Consider the following 27886-nt stretch of genomic DNA (forward strand, 5'->3'; position numbering starts at 1 on the left):
GAAAAACTTCAGCAACATATCATGAAGGAAAAATATCTTGGGTTTATCTCTGAGGATTTATATTTATATAGAAGTATTTATATAGAACTCTTCTTATCCATCTCTATCAATGGAGTGATTCCCAAAAAGAAACACTGCAATTTGTGACCAGAAAAATTAATTACAGAAAAACACCTTAGAGCTAAATTTCTATCTAAAACATATCAGTCTTCAGCAGAAAAATATAAATTTGACTTTAAGTAATAGCCTCCTATGAAAATTTAAGATTAGACCCCAGCCTACAAAAAATGTGTCATGTAAACCTTATACCAGAAGGTGAGAAGAGTGTCAATATAATTAAAATAAATAAATTTTGTTTTTAGCTGCTAGCTTTCCAAAATGGGAAGATTTCCCATTTTTAAAAAATCTGAATTTCCTTATTCTCTTAAAGAGCCAGAAGGTCTTTCAGAATAGACTAGCATTTCTTTCTGGCAACCTTCACAGCGAGCATTGCTGCTGGGGGTCTGGGGCACATTTCCAGTTGGTCGCAGTCCATCCTCAGCTATTTCTCTGGCTCATGGAAAGACTTAATGACACCTGATTTAATTCTTGCTTGTAATTTCCTCTGAGACGTCAAACTTCCAACTTTTCTCCTACACTGGTATGTCATCTCCATGCACAGAGATCCTTAAAATGAGTCTCATCAGATAAAATGACACAGAGACCACAATAAAAATACCTCCTGTTTTTAAAGAAGTTACTTCTACCTGTTCCAGAACCTTTAGAAACTTCTTCTGTTGTTTTAAAAACTTAACTACTATGGACACAGACATAAGCCAAGTATAACTTTATACTATTCTTGGTACAAGGGTAAAAAATCCCCAAGAGGAGCAAGAGATATGTTTTTCTTGACAAAAAAAAAAAAAAAAGGTTTTTCTTTGCATTTATTTACCATTTCACATTAGTTCTCAATGGATCTTTCAATAGATCATAATAACCTGCCATAGCAAACCTGAGGAGACAAGTACTAAATGCGTACCATGGCACAGTTTTGCCATGTCAGATGAAGAGCTCTGGGACAGAAATGGTCCTGATAAAGAAGCGCCATCAAGAAAGAGGCATAAGTGATACTGGAGCCAAAATTTTTATCTCAGACAGGTGTACTCTCATACTGGCCGATGTGAAAGTGAAAGTGTTAGCCGCTCAGTCTTGTCTGACTCTTTTCGACCCCATGAACTATAGCCTGCCAGGCTCCTCTGTCCATGGAATTCTCCAGGCAAGAATACTGGAGTGGGTAACCATCCCCTTCTCCAGGGAATTTTCCCAACCGAAGGATCAAACCCAGTTCTCCTCCACTGCAGGAGGATTCTTTACCATCTGAGCCACCAGGGAAGCCCTTGGTCAATACTAAACCACCAGGAATACAAGTCAGCTCACCGGGTCACTCAGGGTACACTCTTCAGTTAATTTATCCTGGCAGACCCATGAGAGGCCATCCCTCTCGGGGGTGGGGGCACCCCAGGAGCCTGGGAGGACTTTTCGTCTGGCTGGGAAGCCGTCTGGCCACACCTGCCCTGAACGGTTGCCAGGCTGAAACCATGTCTGCTGGGCTCTGTGGGTGGATCTCTGTGGCCTCGCTCAAGCATCTGTCCACGTTCCGAGGCCGTCACAGCACTGCTTCCCCGGGCAAGCCTGGATCTGCCTGCTGGTACCTTGGAAGCTCATCTTGTCCGCAGACAGGGCGGCTTCCACCTGGATGGGCACACAAGTTGGGCTGCTTGGTCTTGTGAAAGGATGTCAGCCCCACCATCTGTTTGTCTGGCTTCCAAAGAGAAAGAATCCGGCTATAACCAGGAACAGAGTAGCATTTTCCAAGCTCTAGTCAGAGGGGACAACTTCAGCTCATCCGCAGTCCTGCTTCCAGCCTTGCCCAGCTTAGCAAAGGGGATGAGGAGATGGGTAACTAAGATCTTGCATTGTTTCAGTTTTATAATTACAGTACTGGGAGATGAAATTCTTGGACCACTTTAGTGTCCTTGCAGAACGGATGCCCTTGTCATTTGCCCCCAACTTTCACTGACTTTCTCAGTGAGAAGAAAATGAAATCTTCACTTTTCATAAGAGCTGTGAATTGCATCACTCATATTCCCTGTAAAAGAAACTCTTTTCAGAACATACCGCCAGACAGAGCTATGTTCTTGCAGAATTAGTAGGCATTCTCCCCGCTAATACTGAGTTTCTCTTTTCACTGCCAAAAAGTTGAGGACAAATGTTGTGCTCGGTTACAGCAACTATATCAACTATTAAGAGTTAGTTGCAGTTCTTGTCTCTTTTTTTTTCCTCACTCCTCTCTCTCATTTTTATCTTATTAACCTTATTGTGTAAAATAATCATCAGTTATTCAAATACTAGTGATAAGTTGATTAACTGTGACATTTCTTATATTTATTATTCAATATGTGGTTGCCATTATGATCAATATGCTGGTACATCAGCGTCATTTTATAGTTTTCAAAAAATGAACTAGAACATCACTTAATCCATGATTTTTTGTGTGTTTCAAAGTGACTGTTTACAAAAAATAAAATCTTGCAATTCCAATCCAACACAAAATTATCTTTTTTCCAAATAATTTCTTTTCCTCTTTTCCCATTATTTTGGGTCAATCAAGGTAAAAAAGAGGAAAAAGTACTTCCAATGATTAGCCCAGGACTTAAGAATTCTAAAAAGCATACACGTCAGCACAAATCACAGCATAGCACACTTCTGAAAGCTCCTGGCCTCCGATCAGGTCAAATCATTCCACAGGAAAAGAATTTGGGGAACTAATATTTCTGCTCTAACTTTCAGATAGATCAAACTTGGCACAGGGGAAAATGAGCATCAAGCATGATGTCAAGAAAAAAGAATGATTCAAGTGGTAAAATTTCAGGATTTTTGTGAAGGTCTGTTTTGATTTTGGCACAATTTTTCGGCCCACTTTATAGGCTGTGGGAGTAAGGTGAGTGATAGAATGTGAAAAACACTTGCAATTTTGCCTTTACTGGTTTCACTTCATATGTGACCCTTTAGTGGCTTTTATAGAAGGTTAGAGATTATTTTCTTTGGAGTTAAACTACAAAGATATTGGTGAAAAGGGATTCTAGTCATAATCGGCCATGTAAAGCCACGATAAAGAGAAGCCATTCTACAGAAAGGAAGTGTGAGTGCATCGAAAAGTCCTAAACAAATCTCTTGTAGAGATGTTTAATTCAAGGAATATATCATAGCTAGAAAAGATGCATATTTTGGAAGTACCTAGAGAATCAAACACATGGAGATGGAAAGTAGAATGCTAGCAGTTGGGGGAGGGGAATGGGCAGTTGTCATTCAATGGGTACAGTTTTGCAGATAAAAAGAGTTGTGGATTTGGGTAGTTGTGTTGGTTGCACAATAATGTGAATGTACTTAAGGATACAAACTGTGCATTTTAAATATGTTAAGATGATAAATTCCGTTATGTGTATTTTACCAGAATTTTAAAACAAAGAAAAAAAGAAGGAATATATTCTGTAAGGTCCTGCAATTAAAAATGAGAAAGACAGTGAAAAGTGAAAATGGAATACAAATTGAATGATAACCTCCAGAGACCATGGAAACTGTTGTAAACAATCTTATATATAAAACGGACCAGGACTATTGGTGAAAGCAAAGTTTCATAACCAAGATTATGATCTGAGTCATAGAAGCTAGATATGACCAATCACTGCTCAGCGCACAAATATCCAGTATCCCAGTCAGCTGAGCACACCAAGATGGAACCATGCACACCAGGGAAAGGGTATACAGAGGTTCCAATAAGAAGAACCAGCACCATTTTACATCCTCTCTCCTAAACCCAGCAACTTTCCACTGCCACACTCAAGTCAGATTCTTTTGCTTTTCTGTCCTTCTTGAGACCTATAGAGTCTACTCTCCTTCAAAACACAGTTGAGGATAGCCACACAATAAAAATAAAAACAGACAACCAAGCTCTAACCATGTGTTATGCATAGGTACAATCATTTTACATGCATCAGCTCATTTGCACCTCACAGAAACCCCATGAGAAAGTTCTATTATTGTCTCCTTTTACAGATGGGGAAACTGAGACAGCAAGGCCTCTATTTAACTAGTCCAAATAGCAGGGACAGATGAACCTCTGAATAAGGGTCTTAACCCTCCAAGTCATCCTGCCTCATAACCTCTGTGATTCCCAACACAAACTTCCAAAGAAAAAGAAATATTAATCTGTTGATCCATCTAAGCATGGCTATTGATACATTCAGCTATTTTTCAATTTGGAAAAAATATATAATGAGAAAAGAAACATTTTAGGCACAGTTTTCACAATTCCAGGATCCTCCTAGGGTACCACTAAAAAGAATTATCCAGCCATAAAGAGCAGAGACATTACTTTGTCAACAAAGGTCCGTCTAATCAAGGCTATGGTTTTTCCAGCAGTCATGTGTGGATGTGAGAGTTGGACTATAAAGAAAGCTGAGCACAGAAGAATTAATGCTTTTGAACTGTGGTGCTGGAGAAGACTCTTGAGAGTCCCTTGGACTGCAAGGGGATCCACCCAGTCCATCCTAAAGGAGATCAGTCCTGGATGTTCATTGGAAGGACTGATGTTGAAGCTGAAATTCCAATACTTTGGCCATCTGATGTGAAGAGCTGACTCATTTGAAAAGACCCTGATGCTGGGAAAGATCAAGGGCAGGAGGAGAAGGGGACGACAGAGGATGAGATGGTTGAATGGCATCACCGACTGAATGGACATGAGTTTGGTTGACCTCCAGGAGTTGGTGATGGACAAGGAGGCCTGGCGTGCTGCGGTCCATGGAGTCACAGAGTCAGAACTGAACTGAAAGAGCTCAATAATTCTTAAAATAGTACATTCAGATCTAGAACTTTCAGGAGCAATAATAAAATCTGTATGGGGAAGAGAGAAAAGTGGAAACCTAGAGTTACTGATGCTTAACTTCCGCGACAGATTTCCCATTAACTTCTGGGGACAGAGTCTATGCTTTGCTGTTTTGTCTGTGTCTGTGATATCACAAAGCTTGTTGTAACACAAGCTGGGAGCAAGGGGGAGGGCTAGAAATCCTGCACAGCTGTTCTTGGAAACATGGATCCCCATGCATGAGAATCCCCCTGAAAACAGGTGAGGGCACTGCAATAGGACAAGCAGTCTGGAGAGCCTAACCACCTCTCTGTATGTGTGTGTGTTAGTCATCCAGTCATGGGACTGCACAACTCTTTTTGACCCCATGGACTGTAACCTGCTAGGTTCCTCTGTCCATGGGATTCTCCAGGCAAGAATAATGAAGTTGATTGCCATTCCCTTCTCCAAGGGATCTTCCTGACTCAGGGATGGAGCCCATATCTTTTGCATTGCAAGCGGATTCGTCACCATCTGAACCACCAGAGAAGGCCACCCCTCTGTATCAGTTCAGCTCAGTTTAGTTCAGTAACTCAGTCATGTCAGACTCTTTGCGACCCCATGAACCACAACACGCCAGGCCTCCCTGTCCATCACTAACTCCCAGTGTTCACCTAAACCCATGTCCATTGAGTCAGTGATGCCATTCAACCATCTCATCCTCTGTCGTCCCCTTCTCCTCCTGCCCTCAATCTTTCCCAGCATCAGGGTCTTTTCAAATGAGCTAGCTCTTCGCATCAGGTGGCCAAAGTATTGGAGTTTCAGCTTCAACATCAGTCATCAGTTTGTTGTCATCCACAACTTCTGAAAATTCTGAAAGAGATGGGAATACCAGACCACCTGACCTGACTCTTGAGAAACCTGTATGCAGGTCAGGAACCAACAGTTAGAACTGGACATGGAACAACAGACTGGTTCCAAATAGGAAAAGGAGTATGTCAAGGCTGTATACTGTCACCCTGCTTATTTAACTTCTATGCAGAGTACATCATGAGAAATGCTGGGCTGGAAGAAACACAAGCTGGAATCAAGATTGCCGGGAGAAATATCAATAACCTCAGATATACAGGTGACACGACCCTTATGGCAGAATGTGAAGAAGAACTAAAGAGCCTCTTAACAAAAGTGAAAAAGGAGAGTGAAAAAGTTATCTTAAAGCTCAACATTAAGAAAACTAAGATCATGGCATCTGGTCCCCTCTGTATGCTCCTATGCAAAAGCTCTGTACTTCCTCTACTCTACAGCACATTATGGCTCAAAACTATCACAAAGCCAAGGTCAGATCCATAAGGCAAAGACCCAGACAACCTTGCCCCTTAGCTCTAGGCAGTGGGCCCTGGCATGTCAGAGGCCCTCACTCTGGTACTCCTCCATATGAGGCAGCAGGATGCTCCCGCCTGGAAATCACACCTGCCCTTCTTGACCTAGTAGGACCTCAGAATTTTCTACACAAAGAACCTTAAGCCCATTCCTGGCGCCTGTGCAGGCCTTTCTGTGGGTCTGTCCTCCTGTTGCAGATGAGCATGTTCTAGGCACAATTCTCTGTGTGTGTGTGTGTGTGGCGCACGTGTGTGTGTGTGTGTGTGTGTGTGTGTGTGTGTGTGTGTGTGTGTGTGTGTGTGTGGTGGTGGTGGTGGGAGGGTCCAAGGTTGCTGTCTGTGGTGCTATTGATGAGTTCAGCTGTGCAGGACAATGATCTGACTGGGGACCTACAACAAGCCATATAAACGGGAAGAGCTGGCCTCAGTCTTATTACCTAGGACCCAGAAAACCACCTGGTGGGAGAACATAGTCAAGACATATTTGTTGATTAACTAACTGACTAGATGAATGAATAAATGGATCAATCAAGCAATCAATCCATGTTTATCAGTCAACGCCTGTCCTCCATTTCAGGAATCTGCTGGAAAAGATAACTTTGTCAACAGAACGTCTGTGGCACACTGAACTGTACACGTATAGATATAATCTACAATAAAGGGAGAGTGGTGACAGAGCGGACTCTAGGGTAGCCTGGCGTAAATAAAAGGTTCAGCAATGCTTTCAAGTCACCAGGCAGTTAAGCTCTAGGAAAGTTCTGGTTTTTTTTGTTTTGTTTTGTTTTGTTTTTTTATGAGAAAGCAATTCCTTGAGAAAATAAATGAGATGGCAAAGAAGTTAAGCCCCAGAGGGCCACCCGGGTTCACCATGACAGTCAGTGACTCAACCAAAAATAGTACTTTTCTCTTAAGAGGTAAATATTATATGTTCCTTCCATAATGGCCATTCCTTTTTAAGTTTAAATTTCAAAACACACAAGGAATCTAAACGATTTTCATTTGTTATGTATATTATGAACATACCACATCGTGTAAACATAAATAAATGGATATTATTTATCTCAAGGGAGAATTATCTTTTTGGATTATTCAACACAATCTGTTCACCTATATTCTTCCCCACTCTATTTTTAAAAGACTTGCAAATCTTTTATGTCTATCAGTTGCTTTGTGATCAGTTTTGCAAACAACTATTAAAATGTCTAAGATGACTGATAATGTCAATTATTATGAATACAAACGAAGCACCATGAAACATTACAGGATCAGCCCAATGCACCCTGATTATAAAGGTGCAAAAGTATGTGCAACAGGTGCTTCACTAAACTGGACTTGACACACACTGTTCATACCCCTGAAAAATGTGCAGCCTCTACCATCCATACTACAAGAAGGATAAATCACATCTGAAATTTCACACCAGAATCGCTTTTTAAGTGAAATGCCATAAATGCAGTCACAGGGAAAACTGCATTTGATCCACAGGGATATCCATTATTAGCTATTACAAAACAGAAAAGGCACAAATCTTCCTCATTAGACCCATGTGTTCACTGGAGATCGAATTTCCCTAATATGATTCTTCTTTCCTGGATTTACCCTTGTTGTTGAGCTGATTTGTTCTGCATCTCTCTTTATCTGCTTACATTCACCCTCCATCTCTTCCCTGTCTCTCCTTCCTGCTGGATACATAATAATCCTGCCTCATCAAAGCTCTTCCTTTCTTCCTTTCCAAAGATGCTGTCTTTATGATGAATAGATTTCTTACTGTGCAGGAACCAGCATAGTGCTATTTAATTCCATAAAGGTTATTTATTTAAACAAACACATTAACCTGATGACTTTATGAAAATCATGTCTAGAAATTTACACACTGACAGCCCAAAGAACAACTTTATAAATATTCTCATTAGGAATTCTAAAAGATAGATTTGTAGGAGAAGGGGGTACACACACACACACACACACACACACACATATATATATATCCTTGTGTCTGTGGATAATAGGGAAATCTAGGACACTGTGCTGCTGCTGCTGCTGCTGCTGCTGCTGCTGCTGCTGCTGCTGCTGCTGCTGCTGCTGCTAAGTCGCTTCAGTCATGTCCTATGCGACCCCATAGACGGCAGCCCACCAGGCTCCCCAGTCCCTGGGATTCTCCATGCAAAAACACTGGAGAGGGTTGCCATTTCCTTCTCCAGTGCATGAAAGTGAAAAGTGAAAGCGAAGTCGCTCAGTCATGTCCGACTCTTAGCGACCTCATGGACTGCAGCCCACCAGGCTCCTCCATCCATGGGATTTTCCAGGCAAGAGTACTGGAGTGGGCTGCCATTGCCGTCTCCGAGACACTGTGCTAGGGAAGAGCAATAAACAAGATCCACATGGTCCCTGCCTCCCTGATGGCTCAGACAGAAAAGAATCTGCCTGCAATTCAGGAGACCCAGGTTTGATTCTTGGGTCGAGAAGATCCCCTGGAGAAGGGAATGGCTACCCACTCCAGTATTCTTGCCTGAAGAATCCCATGGAGAGAGGAGCCTGGTGGGCTATAGTCCATGGGGTCCCAAAGAGTTGGACTGAGTGACTAAACCTACTTCATACTAGAAGAGGGCATGCAGACTGGCACATAGGCCTGTATTTACATATTAAGTGACCTATGATGGGGTTGGGAAACAATGGGTGAGGCTGTAAAAGCACATGGTAGAGATGTGTAGCCCAGAGGAAGAGAGGCAGAGGAAGGTAGTCAGAGGTAGGAGCCACAAGAATGGTATTCCTGGCAGAGAGGACAGCCGGTGTGAAGCCTTGGAGGTGAGTGAGACTATAACTCCATAGGGCAATATAAAACTTGGAGAGACTGCATCATCTTATTAAAGAAAGGGAGAGGGAAAAAATGAGGCTGGAGAAATGGGCTTGCATTAGAGAGTGCAGGGCTTTTATGACTTATTAAGAAATTGTGAGATTTTAATATACAAATATAAATGCTGTCTTAATTTAAAACATCAGTATTGTGTGGTGGGGAGCTAGGAAAGCAGTTCCTAAAATGCATATGGAAAAATTAGCATGTAAGAATAATCCTGAAAATTCTGAAAGGAATTTATGAGTAAGACTAATACAAGTAGAAAATACATAAATATATATGTGAAACTTCAGAAGATAAAAAGTTTAGTGCTAGTATGTAAACAGACAAACTGATTAACAGAAGAGGATAGATCCCAAAATAAGCCAAAACACAAAGATGATCTTTATACTTAACCATATTAGAATTCATTTAAAATTTAAATATTTAATTTAAAATTGTTATTTTAAATTAGTGAAGGAAAAGTTGAATAATATAATCAATGGTGTCAGGAGACCTGATAGACTGATTAGCTATCTTGAAACAGTTGTTTTTACTACTTCACCTTTTATATTTTAAAAAGCCGGATAGAGCAATACAAAAGCATGAAATAGTAGAGGTAAAAGAAGAAAATATAGGAGACTTATTTTATACTTTTATGGAAGGAAAGACTCTTTTTAGCCTCATTTACAATACAGAAGTCATAAGGAAATAATAAATTTTACTACAAAAACATTTAAGTCTGTGTAACCAAAAACTATGATCAACATCAGAAGACAAGCAAAACATTAGACAAAGCATAAATTTTCTTATTGCTAAACAGATTTTACGAATCAATTTTTTGAAAAGGTCACCAATCCAATAGAAAAAGAAAATCCCTAAGGGATATACAGTTCACAAAAAAAGAAGTACAAATGGCTTGTTGTGTGTTAGTGGCTCAGGTTTGCCTGGACTTTTTGCGACCCCATGGAGTCTAGCCCACCAGGCTCCTCTGTCCATGGGATTCTCCAGGCAAGGATACTGGAGTGGTTTGCCATTTCCTTCTCCAAGGGATCTTCCCGACCCAGGGATCGAACCCTGGTCTCCTGCACTGCAGGCAGATTCTTTACCAACTGAGCTACTTACATTTACATAAAAAGATGTTTAACAAATCATAATTAAAGAATTGTGAAATAAAGCAATAATGCTACACTATTTCCCAGGAACGTGATTGACAAAGGTCAAAAGTTTTGATAACAAACAGTATCAGCTTGGCTGTAGAAAAACAGGCGCTTCCAGTTTGAGTGGCAGAATAAAACGATGTGATCTTTTCGCAAGACAACTTGGCAATATCTATCAAATCATAAATGTCATGCAATTGCCCCTGTAATTCAAATTCTAGAAACTTTTCCTATAGATAAAATTATGCAAGTGTGCAAGAACTTGAACACAGGGTGTCCAAGTAAAAATTAGTCAAATGAAATCTATTCCTTCAATGAGAACTATGTGACTGTGAAAAAATAAGGTTGCAGTACATATGCTGATGCATACATGAGTGCTAAGTTCCTTCAGCCATATCCAACTATTTGGGACTTTACAGACAGTACCTCACCAGGTTCATCTGTCAATAGGATTCTCCTGACCCAGGGAGGGAACCCACATCTCCTGTGGCTTCTGCATTGCAGGAGGTTTCTTGAGTCACCAGGGAAGTCCCACATATGTTGATACAGAAACATTTTTAAGATACACTGTTAAGTAAAGAAATACTTAACAGTAAAAAAAAAAAAAAATGTAGACAGTTATATACCCATATATATGTATACATAAACATACATATATGTGTATATATATACCCACGTATGTGAGTAGACTCACATGCTTGAGTAGACTCTTCCTAAAAGCAAGCATACAAACTAAAATCTAAGTTTCTACTGGAGAGAGAGCCAGAGGGATTGGCCAGTTGGAACCCATTATGGGAGGGAGAATAACTTTTCGTGATACACATCTTTATACTGTTTATATCTCTTAAAACATTCAAATATTAATTTTTAAAAACTAATTATGAATAAAAGTCCATATAATAACGTTAATCCATTTCAAAGAAAAAAATGTGCAAAATCACTTTAAAGACTCAGAAGCGTTCCCAGGCTTGAGCAAGTCTTGGCTAAAGGCACTAACCTTTCTAAAGAAAGAATGTGTCAATCAGAATTGGTGCTGGGCAGTGAATAAAGGAGAGAGAAAGGAGTGTCCATCCAGGGGACACAGGTCTGGGCCAAAGTACTTCAAGTTCTGCATTCCCCTTTGTAAAGGCTCTCCCATTATGGAGATGGATGCCTCAGGCAAGCTTAACTTAATGCCATTTAACATTTTAAATGCAGAATTAAGTGCCCTTGCTCTAATTCCAAGATCACCAAGCATGCTTCCAGTTAATAATTTGTTCTCCTTTATAGATCTGCTGGTGTAGAAAGCAACTGTTATGCTGACTGTGTGTCTGAATCTATGTGACAGTTATATATGCTTTACTGTATAGCAATATAGTCATAATCTGGTTTTGTTTTAACCTATAAAACCACAACTTTGGGCTTTATTTTAAGAGACATGGGGAGCCATGGGGTGATTAGAAGCAATGACCTAAGGTCAGCATTTTAGAAAGCCCACTCCAACATAGTGTGGTATATGGACACAAAGAGGGTGAGACTGCAGACCAGAATACCACATAGGAAGCTGCTGCATTTTATGCAAAAAATGATGATGGTTTTGAATTAAATTTTTGGTTGTGTAAGTATCTGATGTTTCTTTCTCCTCCCAGACTGCAAGCTTGGAAAGGAAAAGAAACCAGGTCAATCTTGCTTGCAACCATATCCCAAGTACTTAGCATGACACAGAGCAGATCCCAATTAGTATCTGTTGGAAGCAAGAATAAATGAATGAGGGAATCTGGACAGTAGAGATAAAAAGAATTAGACAAATATAAAAAATATTTAGAGAAGTGACTTGGCAGGACAATAACTGAATGAATACAGGGGTTAAGGAGTGGGAGGAGCCAAGGTTTTGCCATGCAAAACAAAACATTTTGACCAAGTGGGCAGTGGCGCCATTCATTAAGGCAGGGAACACTGGAAATGGGTTTGGGGTGACCATGATGATTTAATTTGGAAATGTCAAGCGTGATGCACTATGACATATCCAAGAAGGATGTTCAGTAGACAGATGACCCAAAGGTCATCACTATAGTTGATGGGGACAATTATTAGGACATCAGGAGAATGCAGAAGGCAACAGAAGTCATAAGTAAGGCTGACATAGCTCAGGAAGAGAAGCAGCCCTAGGACAAAGGCTGAAGGGATGTCGACTTTTAGGAGAAAAGCAGAGGAAAGGAAGCCTTTAAGTAAGAAGACTGTCCCCAGCCAGATGGTTAGGGAGAAAATGAGAACACTTCATTGACACCGAGGCCAAAGAAAAAGAATGCTTCAGAAGGGATGAGAAATGAGGCCAAGTTCTGCTAAGAAGCAAATAAGAGAAGGGCAGAGAAATTTGCCTTAGATTAGTTCTATGAAGGTCTTTGGGATGCAGTGGAGAGCAAGTTTGATGAAGCAGTAGATTGAGACTGGATTCAGAGGGGAGGAAATAGACAGAATGCAGACCAGTCTTCTAAGATCGGCAGTCAAAGGAAGAGAGAAAAGGGCCAAGACTAAAGGGACCTGGAAGGATTAGAAGGGGACAGAGCCAAAGGAAAACTTTGCTAAGATGGAAGGGACCCAGTCCTGCTTAAATTCTGACACTGACAAGAGGAAGAGATTGAAAATTCAGACGAGAGAGGGCAAGTCATCAACAGAGAAAAAGTTAAAGGGGGTGGGATCTGTCATAGAGGGGGAGTGATTAGTTTTAGCCAAAGACACTCCTGCCCTTCCCGTGTACTGGAAGGGAAAGGTTGGTTTCAGATACAGGCAGTTTGCTCATATGGAATATAAGTGGATAAAGCCACAAAAATATCACAGTATTGACAGAGAAAAAAATAACCAAACTCAGCTGGCCTGCTGTCATCATAGAATGCAGGCATGCGGATTGCTCACATCCAGTCTACATGTACATGCCTCCCACTATTAACAATAAAAAGTATGCACATTTGAGAGGAAACACCCTTTTTAATTGGTCCCATGTCTGGCTCAAGCTGAAAACAATCACTACGTAAATGTGAGTTTTAGCCTCATGTGCACTGACTGTCCTTATCACATTATATTAAAATTAGATCTCTCTCTCTCTCCCATGTGTATAAGCTACTCAGAAGCTTCTTGCCTCAGTAAAGTACCTAATTGGTCCGTAGCATCACCAGTGTCCTCAATAAACACTAGTTGAACTGAACTAATGTGTGCATGAAGTTTGACTTAGATGACAGGCAGCCCACGTGACGATCAGGAAACATGCGGTAAACTATTCCAGCCAGGAGGAAAATGAAACTTGGTGGAGGCAGAAAGATGAAAGTTGATTTCAGGCAAGCTTCTGCTTAGGGGGTCATGGAAAGTGAAGACCGGCAAAAAGGCAAGCCAACTAGAGATCCTTCTGAAGTAGCGACCACAGAAATGGACCAAGAGTGGCCTGAAAAGGTCAGAACACACACACATGGTAGCAGGTATTCCGATCAGATGTAAACGGGTGGATTAGCTGATGCAATTGCCTAAACGTGCAGGTAGACAGTGCATGTTAAAAAAAAAAAAAGCTAACCTCTGGGTGGGGGGATAGTTGTTTCAATGGGTGGGAAACCTTGGGAGCACTGCCACGCAGGCTGGCAGGGAGAAGGTAACCTGCAAAGCCATCTAACCTGAACCAAAGCAGTGAACCTAGAGAAACTCACAGATAGGACTCTGTTGCTTAAGATACCTAGAGACCTGGAGCAAGCTCTGGGTTAGGCCTGGGGGAGGAGGCAAGGGTGAATTCCAGAACAGAAAAGAAAAGACTGGCGCCTATGGCTGCCTGACTCAGAATCACAGAACTCTTTAGAGATTAGCATCCAACTAATCCCAACCTTCAGTTTCAGGATAATATGTACAGCATGGTGGCTGATGAGATTAAATGGTTTATCCAGGATCCCGAGTTCTGAAACTGTGAGAGTGTGAACTTGAAACCAAACTCCATCTCCTCATCCAGTTACCCAGAGTCCTTGACACTGCTGCCTCTCTGAGTGAGTTGACCTTGGCAGGCCAGTTTCAGTTGGAACCATGGTGGCTGACCCACAGGTTCTGCAACACAAGACTTCTTCACTGTCCATGGAAGGGGCTTTGCAGCGAACCACCTGCCTGAGTGTGTGTGTACCTGTATGTTGAGGGCAGTGTGGAAGGGAATAAAAATCATGACCAAGAACAGAAGAAGGAAACTGAAGGGTCACAAAGGGAAAAGGCCAAACCCAGGAGGGCAAGGGCAATACGGGGGTGAGCATGTGCTGAGTTGCTTCAGTCGTGTCTGACTCTTTGTCAGGGGATCTTCCTGACCCAGGGATTGAACCCACGTCTCCTGCATCGGCAGGTGGCTCTTTACCACTCACTTAGCAGAGGGGCTGTGAAGTAAGGCCAAAAGCAGACCAAAAAGGGTGTGTGGTTTGTGTTGGCTGGGTTTTTTCTCTGGCTTGCCAGAGAACTCAGCGGCCATCATGTCAAGCTCCCTGCCCACCTCAGTTCCCAGGCCTGCACACACATTCTAAGACAAGTGTGCCAAGGCCGAAGAAGGGAAAGCAAACTGTCCCCACTGTGAGCCATAGTCAGAGGATTCAGGCCCAGGCCCCTCTGCCACTTTGCAGCAGGGGACTCCAGGGCACATGAAATAAAAGCAACTTTTATGGCAAAGATTAGAGTTCACAAGAGCCCATCTTCTTAAACGGCACAATATTTCAGAGGTCGAAAATCAAAATTCTAATGTCTCTTGGTTTAAATAACACTACTGTAGAACTGTTTGAAAATACCTCACCAGTAATATTTTTTGTTTCTGTTGAGAACTGTTCAAAGAGGACAGACATGTGAGTTTCTGAGTAGCTGGGTCGGATAACCCAGCTCAGAGTCGCTGCCCTGAAGCTCAGATTTCACCTAGAGAAGAACTTCTCTTGGATTCTCGTTGAGAGAAATCCAGAAAGAGTAAAACAAAATTAAAAGTCTGAGTGGGGATATAATGTACAGCATGGTGGCCACAGTCAATACTGTAATATATTTTTGGAAAGTTGCTAAGATAGTAGATTTAAAATTCCCATCACAAGAAAAAAAAATGTGCTAACTATGTGTGGTGATTGGACTTCCGAGGTGGTGCGGTGGTAAAGAATCTGTCTGCCAATGTGGGAGACACAAGAGACTCAAGTTAGACTCCTGGGTCGGAAAGATCCCTTGGAGTAGGAAATAGCAACCCCCTTCAATATTCCTACCTGAAAAATTCCATGGACAGAGGAGCCTGGCAGGCTATATAGTCCATGGGGTCACAAAGAGCAGAATATGAGAGACTTGCACACACACATACACACACACACACACACACACACACACACACACACATGCAGTGATAGATATTAACTAGATTTATTAAGGAAATCATTTTGTAATATATACAGATATTGAAAATCATGTTGTAGGCTTGAAACTAATATAACATTGTGTGTCAATTGAATCCCCAAAAATGCCTAGATGGTTTAAAGAAGTAAATCTTCAATTGTTAGAAAAACCTTTACAAGTCAAGATTCTTAAGTCTGAAAGGACCACACCTAGTAGAGTTTTATGCCTATATTTATATATTCATAGACACATTGTACACACAAATAGAATTCTAGGGTGTGTGTGTCTGATCTGTTCAGGAAATTATTGGAATATGAAGATTATAGGAAAGAGTGGGCAATAATAATAGGTCACTTTTTGCAATAAAAGAGGGATTCTAAATGATGTATAGTTATCAAAATTTTATTCTATACTAGAAGATACTATATTCTCCAGGGCATATAAATCATTTACCTCTTAAGAGTACAACAGATTACAAAGGAGATGATAGTAGAAGAGAAAGATACAAGATGAAGCCTCAATTCACCTCCTTCCCACTACTGTGCTGTTTAACTTGTGAACATTTATTTGAATAACTACACTTCTCCTAAAATTGCCTGTACTCTCAAGGCCAGATCTGAACAGGTGGGTCTAAGCAGACAAAGCCCTAAGCAAGACTCTGCATAAACCTCTATCCTGAATTACGTTCAGCTTGACCAGAGAACTCCAGGCAAGCCAATCAACCTGACAGTCCTCTGAGGCTGTCAGAACCTTCCCACCTACTTCAGAGAGAGGTTTTAAACCTAAATAAGCAGATGTCTGTAAAGTGCTCTCCAGGAACCTTGGGGAGAAGCCCTGCGTGAAACCAGAGGTATGTCTCAGAAGCGCGCTTATACTGGAAAAGGCTTAGCACAGGCCGTGTACAACGTACAAAATCGTAGCAGAATGAATTCTGAATGGGAGTCAACAACTCTTAAGCTTGCTCACTGGCTCTGCTATCCCTCTTGGGGCCATGAGAAGCCAGAAGCAAAGAGAAGGCTGGAAAGAATAGTACTCTCTGGCCACAGGGCTTTCATGGGAGCCAAGACAGATTTTGTATATAAGGCTGTGGGTTCCTCCATCTACATAACCACCCCTGACTGTGGCAAAGACTCTGGGGCAGCGGCCTCCATTATGCTCTGTCTGTTCTGACCTCGCTCCAATCCTAATCTGCCTGGATGGTCCAGCTGGTGCAAGATCAGCATCTCTCATGGCAGCCAACTCATGAAGGCCTTTCTCTGCAGCCTGGCTTTTGTGAAAGTGTTAGAGAAGAGGAAGAGTTAAAATTAAAACAAATAACCACACTCACAGTAAAGTAAACAAAAAAATTTATTTGTTCTCATGCAAAGATCAGGCTATTGCTTTGTGATCAGTGGTTCATGAACTTTTAACTGCTCTGTCTCCAGTAGACATGGGTTCCCATAGACTTAGCCAGACTAAACTTGTCTTCACATCCCTGATGCTTCTAAAATGGTGGGCTGGAGTCAGGTTCAGTCCAAGGAAACAGAACAGAGGGGAGGCCCCCTAGAGGGAAGGTTTTGGCACTACCTTTGGATGCTAGCAGGAAGTTTCTAAGCCTCATGATGTCTTTAATGTGCCAAGGCCAGAAAAGCAACTCTCTTCTCTGCCCCTCATTCATGCAAGGGGGGGGTAAAGCAGAGCATTTCTAAGGCCCCCTTCTCCTTCCTTGATCTTGACTTTAAGTGACCCTGTGAACTTGGACTCATCAGCCCAGCACTAACATGCCACCAGTCTTCTTAGTATCTCACATTTAAAAAGACATGGATGTACTCTGTAATGAACTATATGGGAAAAGAAACTAAAAAAAATATGGGAATATATATGCATACATCAGTTCAGTTCAGTCACTCAGTCTTGTCTGACTCTGCGACACCATGAGTGCAGCATGCCAGGACTCCCTGTGTATCACCAATTCCCGGAGTTTACCCAAACTCATGTCCATCGAGTCAGTGATGCCATCCAATCATCTCATCCTCTGTTGTCCCCTTCTCCTCTTGCCTTCAATCTGTCCCGGCATCAAGGTCTTTTCAAATGAGTCAGTTCATCACATCAGGTGCCCAAAGTATTGGAGTTTCAGCTTCAGCATCAGTCCTTCCAGTGAATATTCAGGACTGATTTCTTTTAGGATGACTGGTTGGATCTCCCTGCAGTCCAAGGGAATCTCAAGAGTCTTCTCCAACGCCACAATTCAAAAGCATCAATTCTTTGGTGCTCAGCTTTCCTTATAGTCCAACTCTCACATCCATACATGACTAATGGAAAAACCATAGCTTTGACTAGATGGACCTTTGTTGGCAAAGTAATATCTCTGCTTTTTAATATGCTAAGTTGGCCATAACTTTTCTTCCAAGGAGCAAGAGCCTTTTAATTTCATGGCTGCAATCACCATCTGCAGTGATTTTGGAGCCCAAAAAAATAGTCTGTCACTGTTTCCACTGTTTCCCCATCTATTTGTCACACATACATTTATATATATATATATATATTATATATATATATATATATAAAGATTCACTTTGCTATACACCTGAAACTAACACAGCATTGTAAGTCAACTATATTTCAATAAAAAATTAATTTTTAATGATTTTTAAAAGACATGGATGGCTTGGAGAATTCAGAGCAGATGCTGAAAACATGCACACAGGACATGATGACATGGAAGGTCCTCAGATACTCTCATTGCCGGGCTCTAAGCACCACTCCTTACTTCAGAGCTGACGTATAAACTGAACTTTCTCCACAACTGAAGCTTTGTGGAGCTTCAGAATCAGAGTACGGGGTCCAAAGCCCTCGGTTTACTTCTGACAAGCTCAGACCCAGAAACATTAAGGAGCTGCTTCTAGATCACATAATTCCAGCTTTCTGTAACATGGTGGAGTGGGGAGTTATTTTTCTCCCCAGGTTTATAACAACCACAAGCATTCATTCACTCCTTCATCTCTGAGATCAATATTTACCACTTCACAGTCCTTTGGACAGCCCAGAGAGCAAAGCAAATGGTTAAAAGGCATGCTGATTATGTGGGCTCTTTTCCTCTTTTAATAGAGATCAATCAGAAATCAAATATGAAGCTAAAATTATCAGGCCACTGCAGGGCTCAGATCTGTGCCACCTGGGGATGGGATTTATGTTTTTTAAAACTTAGAACAAATAGATTATGAAAATGATCAATCAACTATTAATAACTCATGGTTCAGATTTTTTTCTATCCCTTTCTTTCTCTTACATACACCAAATGAGGGAAAAAATTGCCCTGTCTAAATAACTGCTCCCCTAAATCACCCAACTGATTTGTAAACAGTAAGTAAAATAAAAAATTGGCACTGCTATAAGGAGCAGCAGGTTCAGTGCTACATTCTACCCTACTGCTTTGAACCTACAAGAATCTCTCTAGAGAAGCAGTAAAGTTAGTTGGATGGATAATGTCAGGGTATAATATTCAATAATGGCTTGATATTGTTTATTTTGATAACAGGCAGGATGAACAATGAGTTAAAACTGGAGGCACCTGCTTGGTATTAAAGATTTTTTAAAAAGAAGAAGAAGAAACAAAAAGTCAAAAAAACAAAAATTAAATTCCTTTTCCCCAGCTAAAGAAAACGTCTAGGTTTTATACCCCTACAACCTAGAGATAGTCAAAGCAATCATGCAGAATGTTCTTGGGGAGAAAGAGACCTCAACTCTCAGCTGTTCAGCCAACTTTTTGACTTAGAAAATGTCTGAAATAACACAAACAGAGGTTTATGGGATTGAAACAGTGAAAGATCTTAAACAAAACTAAACACAGAGCTGGGTAGCTATGACCACATCATCTTAATTTCCCAATACTTGCTTGTAATAATATATAACCCAGGCTCTTCGCTCAACTCTAGTGCTCTGAATTCCCATAAGGAAATATCACTTTTCGGAGAAGAAAAATAATCAAATACATTTTCCTGTATAGTTAATGAGAGGTGATGGAGAGGGAGAGGTGGAAGAAAGTAGGGTCAGAAGGTCACAGGGCTTTTCAATTGTTTTATCCAATGTAATAAAAACTTCCTCAGTGTAGAGATAGAAGGTATGAAATTGAGATTTCAAATGGCTGTGCTGAGCTGAATTGTGTGAATAGCTTCACTAGGGAGAAAGTGTTTTTAACTTGTTTGCAAGTTGTATTGAATAATGAATGCTGTAAATAAGACGGCCTAATTTATTAACAAGTCCAATCTGGCTTATGCAACCACAATCAAAACTTAGGCTGTAGTTCTTAAATGCATGTAAAGCACAATTCAAGGTTCTAGAACTCCCAATGGAGGGACTGAGAAGTAAATATCGGAGTGATAAAATCTGATCCCTTTGAATCCTTTTAAATGCCAGAATATTTTAGTACAATTAACTGCAGCAGTGGAAAAGCTTACAAGGTGAGAGAGCCAAAATTAATGTATTAATGGCATAACATTACAATTTCTTAACCAAGCCAACAATGAATTACACACAGAGGCTTGAGCAGCAAAAGCTACAAATCCTATTTACGTTGTACTAAGAGGAAAAATATTAGATTGGTCTCCAAATATCAATCCCAAATCAGCGAATGTCACCAAAGAAATTTAGAAATAAAAAGTCACTGCTGGTCTTCATAAAATATGGGCAATATAAAAATGCATGCCCTTTCACAGCCATGTAAATACACTTAACACGTCTGAACAGCACATTAAAAATGGTTAACGTGGTAGGTAGATTTTATGTCATGTGTTTCTGACCATGATTTTTAAAACTTCATGACCTATTTTATGTTTGAACCATATCTCTTACCACTGGGTGAGACAGAATGTGTCTTTTGCGAAGCATTTTGACACATTCTGAAACTTAAATGGCTGATTACATAACTCCAACAACAGACTTTACTCTTGCGTCCTGTTTATATGTGACAATAGTATTGTTTGTAAATTTAACGTACCACTGCTTTGGGATAATCATCTCCAAATAACAGAAGCTGGCACATTTTAGCAATGTGACGTTAGGCAGGTGTGAAGTGTAACTATAGATGGACATAGACCTAGACATAGGTCACATCAGTGGGTAAAGAATATGAGACAGATACTGTGAAGGGAAGATTTTTAATAAAACAGGTTCAAACAAGGACTCTGAAAATGAAATGTCAGCATGGCTTAAAACATACGTGTAGAATCAAAAAATAAAATCCTCTCCCTTAATTAGTCTATAGGTATATATTTTTAAATTTTCTACCATGGCTTCTCTCTGAACCTTAAAAGGCACAGTGACTGTGACTTTTCCCCGGTGTATTTAGCCGCTCAGTCATGGCCAACTCTTTGCAACCCCATGGACTATAGCCCACCAGGCTCTTCTGTCCATGTGGATTCTCAGGCAATTTCCCCAACATATAGATGTTAAGAGATTTATTATTTTTAAATGATATAGTAAACTGTTTCAGCAAGTTCTAATCACACTTTATTTAGCTACATTAGTCCTACTTTTAAAAAACAGAAACATATCATTTCAGCTAAACTTCATTAAACTAGAACTTTAAAACAGGTTATTTTAGGAATACCATTGGGTCTAATAACAAAGTAAAAAAAAAAAGTGTAATTTGGTTCCAACTGTAGCTGGTATCCACTGGCCAAGAATTGAAAAGCTGTTCAAGCAAATATTAATATGTAAGAAAGAGAGCACAGATGGTGTCATATAAGGATGAGAGTGAAACAAGCCCAACCACTGATGTCATTTTGATATCAAAGCAAAAGAATTCAAAATAATTATATGAAGTGCTTTCCAAACAAGGATCTCAATACATTTTACAGATAAAGACACTGGGGCATAAACTGACAAGGCTCAAATAAAGCTGAGGGAATGAGCAGAGAAAAGTACTTTTTCTCAGAGCTCACCTCTATCAACTTGACTCCTGTTTCTAAACTAATTCCCCATTCCTATACACTGAGCTTACACACCTCTCCATCCCCTGAATCTCAATGGATTTTCAAATCAGAAGAAGAAAATGAGTAGAAATTAGGAATTATGATTACTATTATTAGATGAATAACTGTGACAAATGCTTTAGTAAATGTAAAAAAAAAAAAAAAAATGTAAGCCTGAAAATAGGAACCGGCCATCAGATAAAAGGAAATAACAACAATTGTGAGAACTGATATAGGAAAACTCTACGCAAATCTGTTATTAATAATTTCATATCTATCAGGCAGCTAAGACCACTCAGGCGTAAAATAATATTTTTTAAAGAGAGTTTTCCTCCAATTATGGCCTTAAAAATACTAAACTGAAAAAAATAATAATTAGCCCTATGTTTCCTCCTTCATTATCTATCTAGTACCTAATACAGAATTTTAAAACAATCACAAAGAAAACACCACCTAACTGTTTTCAGGCATTCCTCATGGTCTCAAAATAGTCTGAAGGGCTCTGAATTCCATATGGCTTCCTCCATCTGACTACTGACACCCTATCTCATGAAAAAGACACAAATCCTGACAAAAGGCCACCGACACTCTGACCAGGCTGGCGAGCCTCTACCAGCCCAAGCCAGGGTCGGCGCGGTCGGGACCCTACCCACTCTTCCTGTCCAGCTCTGCCTGCTGCTCTCCTTGCCAAAAGGATTGCGATCTGAGCATCCTGGATCCAGCCTGACAGCTGGCTGCTCCCGGCACATCTCAGCACTGCTGGGCCGGCACGTTTTCCTCTGTTCTGTTGTCATTTCCTTCTGCCTGAGCCCTCTAACAAGAGCATCACCAACAGGACAAACAGCAGAGGCTGGGAAGGTCTCTTACTTACATTAAAAAACAGGTTGTCTCGGTCAACAACGTTGGCATAGCCAGGGTGTGTGTTATCCGAGGCGGGGGTGGGGGCGGGGGGCGGGCACGGTGTTGAGGGGGGAGATGCATGCGCACTCGCCAACCGGAAGGCCACAGCCCAAGCCTTACTTTCAACGCTGTCTCTCCTGGTGTCAACAGTCTCAAGTAAACCGGGAGAAACTTTGCCTTACAATCCTTTTTATGGATGAATAAAATATCATGTTAATGAAACATATAAAAGGGCAAAGTTGCTGGCTGGAGGAATCTCTAATAGAAGGAACAAGGGAATGCTAGAGAAAGGACTGGTGAGCCCCTAGTTGGTAACAGATTGTCACAACGCATCAGACGAGGCCAGAAATACACAATTCTGCTTCTCCAATGGACCAGGACAAGTTCAAGCACTTCCAGGGACATAGGGGTCCCAGGGTGAAGACAGTATTCATCAGAGTATTCCATGCTGCTTTATCATCCAACCTCCTCCTGGGGAACTATTCAATGGGCAATTACGATTTATAATCCAAATGATCTCAAAATTCTATCTCTGGGAAGTCAAGTCCAAATTAAATCAGACCAGGCTTTTAGGCTTCCAAGGATCACATTTTCTCTTTTCAGCCTAGTGCATTTCAACACTCGGAACTTCTCCTCTTACAGATTATTTTCAAGGCCATCTCTGGATGCAATCTCCTATGCAAAATCTGATGTATAAAATGAAAAAGGAAACTGGTAAACTCCAGCTCTCAGAGAAAGAAGCTAAGGGGGAGACACTCGAACTTCCTTCAGCAGATTTTTCCAAAGTTACTTATTTTAACCTCCTTTCTCATAAATATTACTGGAACTGCTCCTAACCCAATATACACAGAGAACCTTATGAAACAAAAATGCCCAAAACTTAAGTTATTGCATATGGAAAGACTAAAGCACACCCAGCAGGGCTTTGGAATATAAAGTGTATAAGAATACCATATAATAGACATCTATTATTTAGAACATTTTAAATTATCACACTTCTCCCAGTGTTAACAGCACCAAGGCAGTGAAACAGGTAACTGACACACGGCCCAGCCCTGCACTTCTCTTCTCTGACTTCTCCCCAGACTTGAGACAACACTCATGCCCAGGAGGGACCCGCCTGACCAGCCTAGCCCTAGAGTCAAGGAGAGGATGAAGAAGGAAGAGGACCAGGAACTCACATTTCGGTGATGTTCTCAGGATCAGCACTGGTAGACTCCAGCCTCGGAAACGCCACGATGCCAGGAGAAGGATCGCCGCACCAGATCCGAGAGGCGCTGCACTTGCAGGATGTGGGACAGGCAAGAGCGGCCCTCCAGAAGCCCACAATCAGCCAGCAGAAGCCCCAGAGCCGCGCCATGGCGGGTCCATGCCACCTGGTCCAGGACGACATTCCTAGCCACCAGTACCAGCCCGAGTCAGCCTGAGTGCGTGTCGCTGAGCTGTCCCGGCCGGTCTCCCCTGCCCGCGCCGAGTGGCCTTTGCCGCGCTCACCACTCTTTCCTCTCGGTGCTGGTCTCAGGCGCGAAGAGCCGAGCGTGTCAGGGGCTGAGCGTGTCCTGTCGGGCGGCACCGTTCACAGTGGCAGGGGCATCTCGGGCCTTCTCACAGGGGGCGCTACCGCCTCTCGGAGCTCCGCTGCGGCCGCCGCTGCATGGCCCAGCGAGCCGAGCACCGGCCCGCGGCGCTCCCGGGATGCTCTGGGGCTCAGGCTTCTGGCTAGACGCGCGCTGCGATCCGGGACGCACCTCGGGGCTGAGGACAAACAGATACGCGTAAGGCTGAGCTCAAGACCCTATACGCCACTAATTGGGGTACTCTCCCTCCGCGCTCGCGTCACCCCCACCGCGAGCCCAGCTGGGATACTGGGGATAGATGAGTGCCCAGCTCCGGCCGGCCCCAGAAATAAACTTGCCCCTCGATGGCACTGACGCCGCGGGGCACCACTGTGCCCACTCTCTCCCGGTGCCTAAGGCTGAAGGAGGGGAAAATAGGGCAAGGGACAGGATCCCATGGCACCGGCCAGGGGTAGGACTCTTTAAAGGGAGGCGCGGAGATTGCCGAGAACGCTGGTTCCGCGACGGGGCCCCCGAATGATGCTGCAGAATCCGCCACGGCCCCTGGGCGCAGGGGCCGCGGGCAGGTGGCGCGGCGCGTCCCACCTGGGAAGCCGACACGGCCACCCCAGAGGGGACAATGAGGGCCGAGACGACGGAGGTCACTGTCCGCGCTGCTCACCCCGGCTCCGGCGCCTACCGCCAGCCGGCGGCGCCTGGGTCCAGGCTCCTCCTGCCGCTGGGCACGGAGCTCGGAGAGCTCGAGCGAAGCAGCGAGCGAGGCTCCTGCTCCAACCTAATTCCGGGAGCCGCCGCCGCCGCCGCCGCCGCCGCCGCCGCAGCCGCCGCCGCCGCCGCCTCCTCTGCTACTGCTGGCGAAGTGACGTGAGGGCTGACGCAGAGCAGGGGCAGAAACTCCAGAAAATTAGTCTGAAATCCAAAAACACACACGCTCATACACACACAAACCCATAACACCCTCCAGACAAAAGCAACAGGGAGGGGAGGGGAATCTGGGGGCGAGCGGGGAGGAGGGAGGCATCGGTGCCACTGGCCAGAAGCAGACAGCAGCAGCATGTGGGAGTTCACACACGCGCACACCCGCACACAGCCTGGCCGTGTAGACGCGCGCGCCTGTGTGTGCGTGTGTGTGCGTGCATTTAGACCCAGGTACCTCTAAGCTGAACCATTCCCCGGCTCTGACACCTCCCAGTCCCTAATTCACACCCAGGTCTCTTCTAAAATCGCAGTAGAGGCCGGCTCCTCTTTTGAAATGGAAACCGGGCTCGGTTCAGCTCTGAAAAATGCGCTGATTCTTATTATAGGAATCCTCCCTCCCTTTTCCCTCCCCGCTGCATTCTCCTTTCCCATCCTGCCTAAAAGGGAGGACGAGCTATCCTAAAAATAAATAAATATTGTAAACACAGAAACGTGTCTAGCATTGGTAACCAAGAATAACCGCCCCTATTCCGGGTCATCCATTTGGGGATCGGTGTTTTCGGAGGGTCTTCCTGTTGGTGCTTTGGCAGAGGGAGGGCAGTCTCCAAATGCAACTCCAGCTCTCTAAGCGAGTCTTTTTCCCTGTCGTTTTCTGGCATCACACGCCCGGGAAACAGAGACATGTGAGGGGAAGGGAGAGCGCCTGACGCGTATTGGGTTCCCTAAATGCGCGGTAGCAACCCTGGCCTGTCCGATGTGTGGCGCCGCGTCATTTTATCTCATCCTTCATCCTGGGAGGATGCAGCCATTCCCTGATCTTAGCTTCACTCCCCGCTATGCCCACCCTCACGAGGGGCACCCAGAGCCCTCGCTCCCCTGCCGTACCTTGAGCGTTTTCGTGTGTGCGTGGGTGAGAGCGAACGCGTGCCTTGCGCCCGCGCTGCCCGGAGCACGACACACATCCAGCTACTGAGAAGCCCGGCGCGGGCAGAGCCCGGGGGTCTCACTAGGGACAAACGAGGTGATCCGGGAGGGTCGAGTGACAAACTCTAGCTGCACTGAGGGCGCAGTTAAATGATGGCTGCGGGGCATTCGAAAGCCTTGTCTGAGAATCCGTCTTCCCATTTGCGGCTCGGAGAGTCTTTTTCCGCAGTCATTTAAAAGAGAACTGGGAAAATGCACCGCAGTGCCTGACACTTCCGAGGGCTCTGGTGCCCCCGCGCGGGGAGAGAGCGCCCGGCACGCTTGGGAGCACCAACCCACGGCCGCGGCGGCGCCAGGCACTGCGCTGGGGGCGCTCTCTGGCTCCAGACGCGCAACCCGCGGCGCCCGACGCGTGCGCACCCATGCCCGACCCGTGAGCCGCTCACCAGCCCTCGCCAGCTTCCTCCCAGGAAAAAGGCTGGCAAACCTCCCCGCGAAAAGGGGCGATGGGGATGGGATCTCCTTCAAAAGATAAGTATGTCTGCAAATCTATCCGAAAATGCTGAGGATGGGTAGGATCGAGAACCCTGAACGTCAAGGTGAATGCTGAGATCTCGGCTATGCCTTAAATAATACAAGGGAACTGAAAGCATTTAGTGGGGCTTTCGTACAGACCCTGGGCTCTGAGTGTAAGTGGGAATCCTCGGGCAACATCCAAATGATCTCTTTGCAGGCCTTTGCAAGGCCAGTAGGCCTTTCCCTCACCGCCATCACTTGGCTGTGACACGCCTTGGGTGCTGAACTGGCCAGGCTGAAGTTCATTTCACTGCTCAGCCCCTGCTGGGTGAAGATGTGCCAAAGTAGAGAAGCCAAGGGCAAAAATGTTTTGGTCCAGGTCATACAAAAACATTCCTCCTCGTGTCTTGCCAGTGTCCTTAACGGAGCTGCCCCTGCGGAACACCTGGGGCAGGGTGTGTACAGAAATACTCACATCTCTCTCTCACACCTCCACTAGATTCCCATTTTTCCCAGAAAAGGTCCATTTGCACCCTACTGGCAGTAAAGTGTCAAGGCAACATCCAAAGGACCACCAGTTTTAGAGTGGTTTGCAGACCAGAAGATTCGAATTATGTTGGAATATTTTTAGAGTTTGTATTGTAAGAGATATGTAATACTAGTGTATTTAGAGTCTAAATATGCCCTTACTGAATCTCTCTCAAAATTAAAACTTGCAGCCCCACTTCTAATCAGCTTTCTATTCCTCCTATAGTTCTTACCCTCTTTTAATAGGTAATTTACTTATTATATCATTTATAATTTACATTCATATTATTTCTCTGTCAGTAGACTATGAACTCTATGAAAGCAAGGATCTTTATTTTTTTATTAATATATCTCAAGGATGTAGTCAGTATTAAAATATATGTGTGTGTGGTGTTTAATGAAATAAACTGAAGCTGAGTTTTCTCAAACAGGCCAGCTACATTTCCTTAACCTCTAACCCTGCAAGTCTGTCTGAATAATTTTCCCTAGACACCTTCCTTTCCATCTCCACAGTCTTTCTGTGCTGTGAAAACTCACATCAATTCTTGGAGCCTGACTTTCTGTCTTCTCTAGTCACAGCTAGGGACAGCCTCCGTCTGTTTCACACTGGTGCTTCAACATGTTCATGTACAGTGCCTTAAACACACTGAACAATCAATAACTGTTTCTTAACTGGTAAACGTACCAATCTGCCTCAATTTAAGACCTACAAGATATCAGGGTTTTTCAGACCATGGCTGTATAAGTGATAATGAACAGTTTTCAGGTAAATTAGGGATAATTTCCCCCAAATCATATAAACTCTTCAAGGTAGAGATGGAGACTAAGCATTTCAGACTCTTGTCCATATTGGACCATGGTGTTCCTAGAACAGTGTTTCACAGACCATTTTCACCATGTGCTGTGTGCTAAGTTGCTTCAGTTGTGTCCGACTCTGCATGACCCTATGAACTGTAGCCCCCCAGGTTCCTC

The 27886-nt window shown here is 43.2% G+C and overlaps 1 protein-coding gene across 11 annotated transcripts in view; it reads right to left on the reverse strand.

Moving 5' to 3' along the window:
* NTRK2 (neurotrophic receptor tyrosine kinase 2) overlaps positions 1-24889 on the reverse strand; it is a 400491-nt gene extending 375602 nt beyond the window's left edge. For 8 of the 11 annotated variants that reach the window (XM_042243073.2, XM_042243071.2, XM_042243072.2 and 5 more), the window contains exons 1-2: positions 24690-24889; positions 23633-24206 (exon numbers count right to left, since the gene is read on the reverse strand). In XM_042243073.2, coding sequence (XP_042099007.1) covers positions 23633-23844 — 212 coding nt within the window. In that variant the 5' untranslated portion in view covers positions 23845-24206; positions 24690-24889. Of the gene's footprint in view, positions 1-22422; positions 22477-23632; positions 24207-24613 lie in introns of those variants that run through there. The other 3 variants (XM_060410860.1, XM_060410859.1, XM_042243070.2) reach the window with 2 other exon arrangements.
* Positions 24890-27886: the final 2997 nt, after the last annotated feature.

This window comes from Ovis aries, chromosome 2 (assembly GCF_016772045.2).
Source record: "Ovis aries strain OAR_USU_Benz2616 breed Rambouillet chromosome 2, ARS-UI_Ramb_v3.0, whole genome shotgun sequence".
In the NCBI taxonomy this organism is placed as follows: domain Eukaryota; kingdom Metazoa; phylum Chordata; class Mammalia; order Artiodactyla; family Bovidae; genus Ovis; species Ovis aries.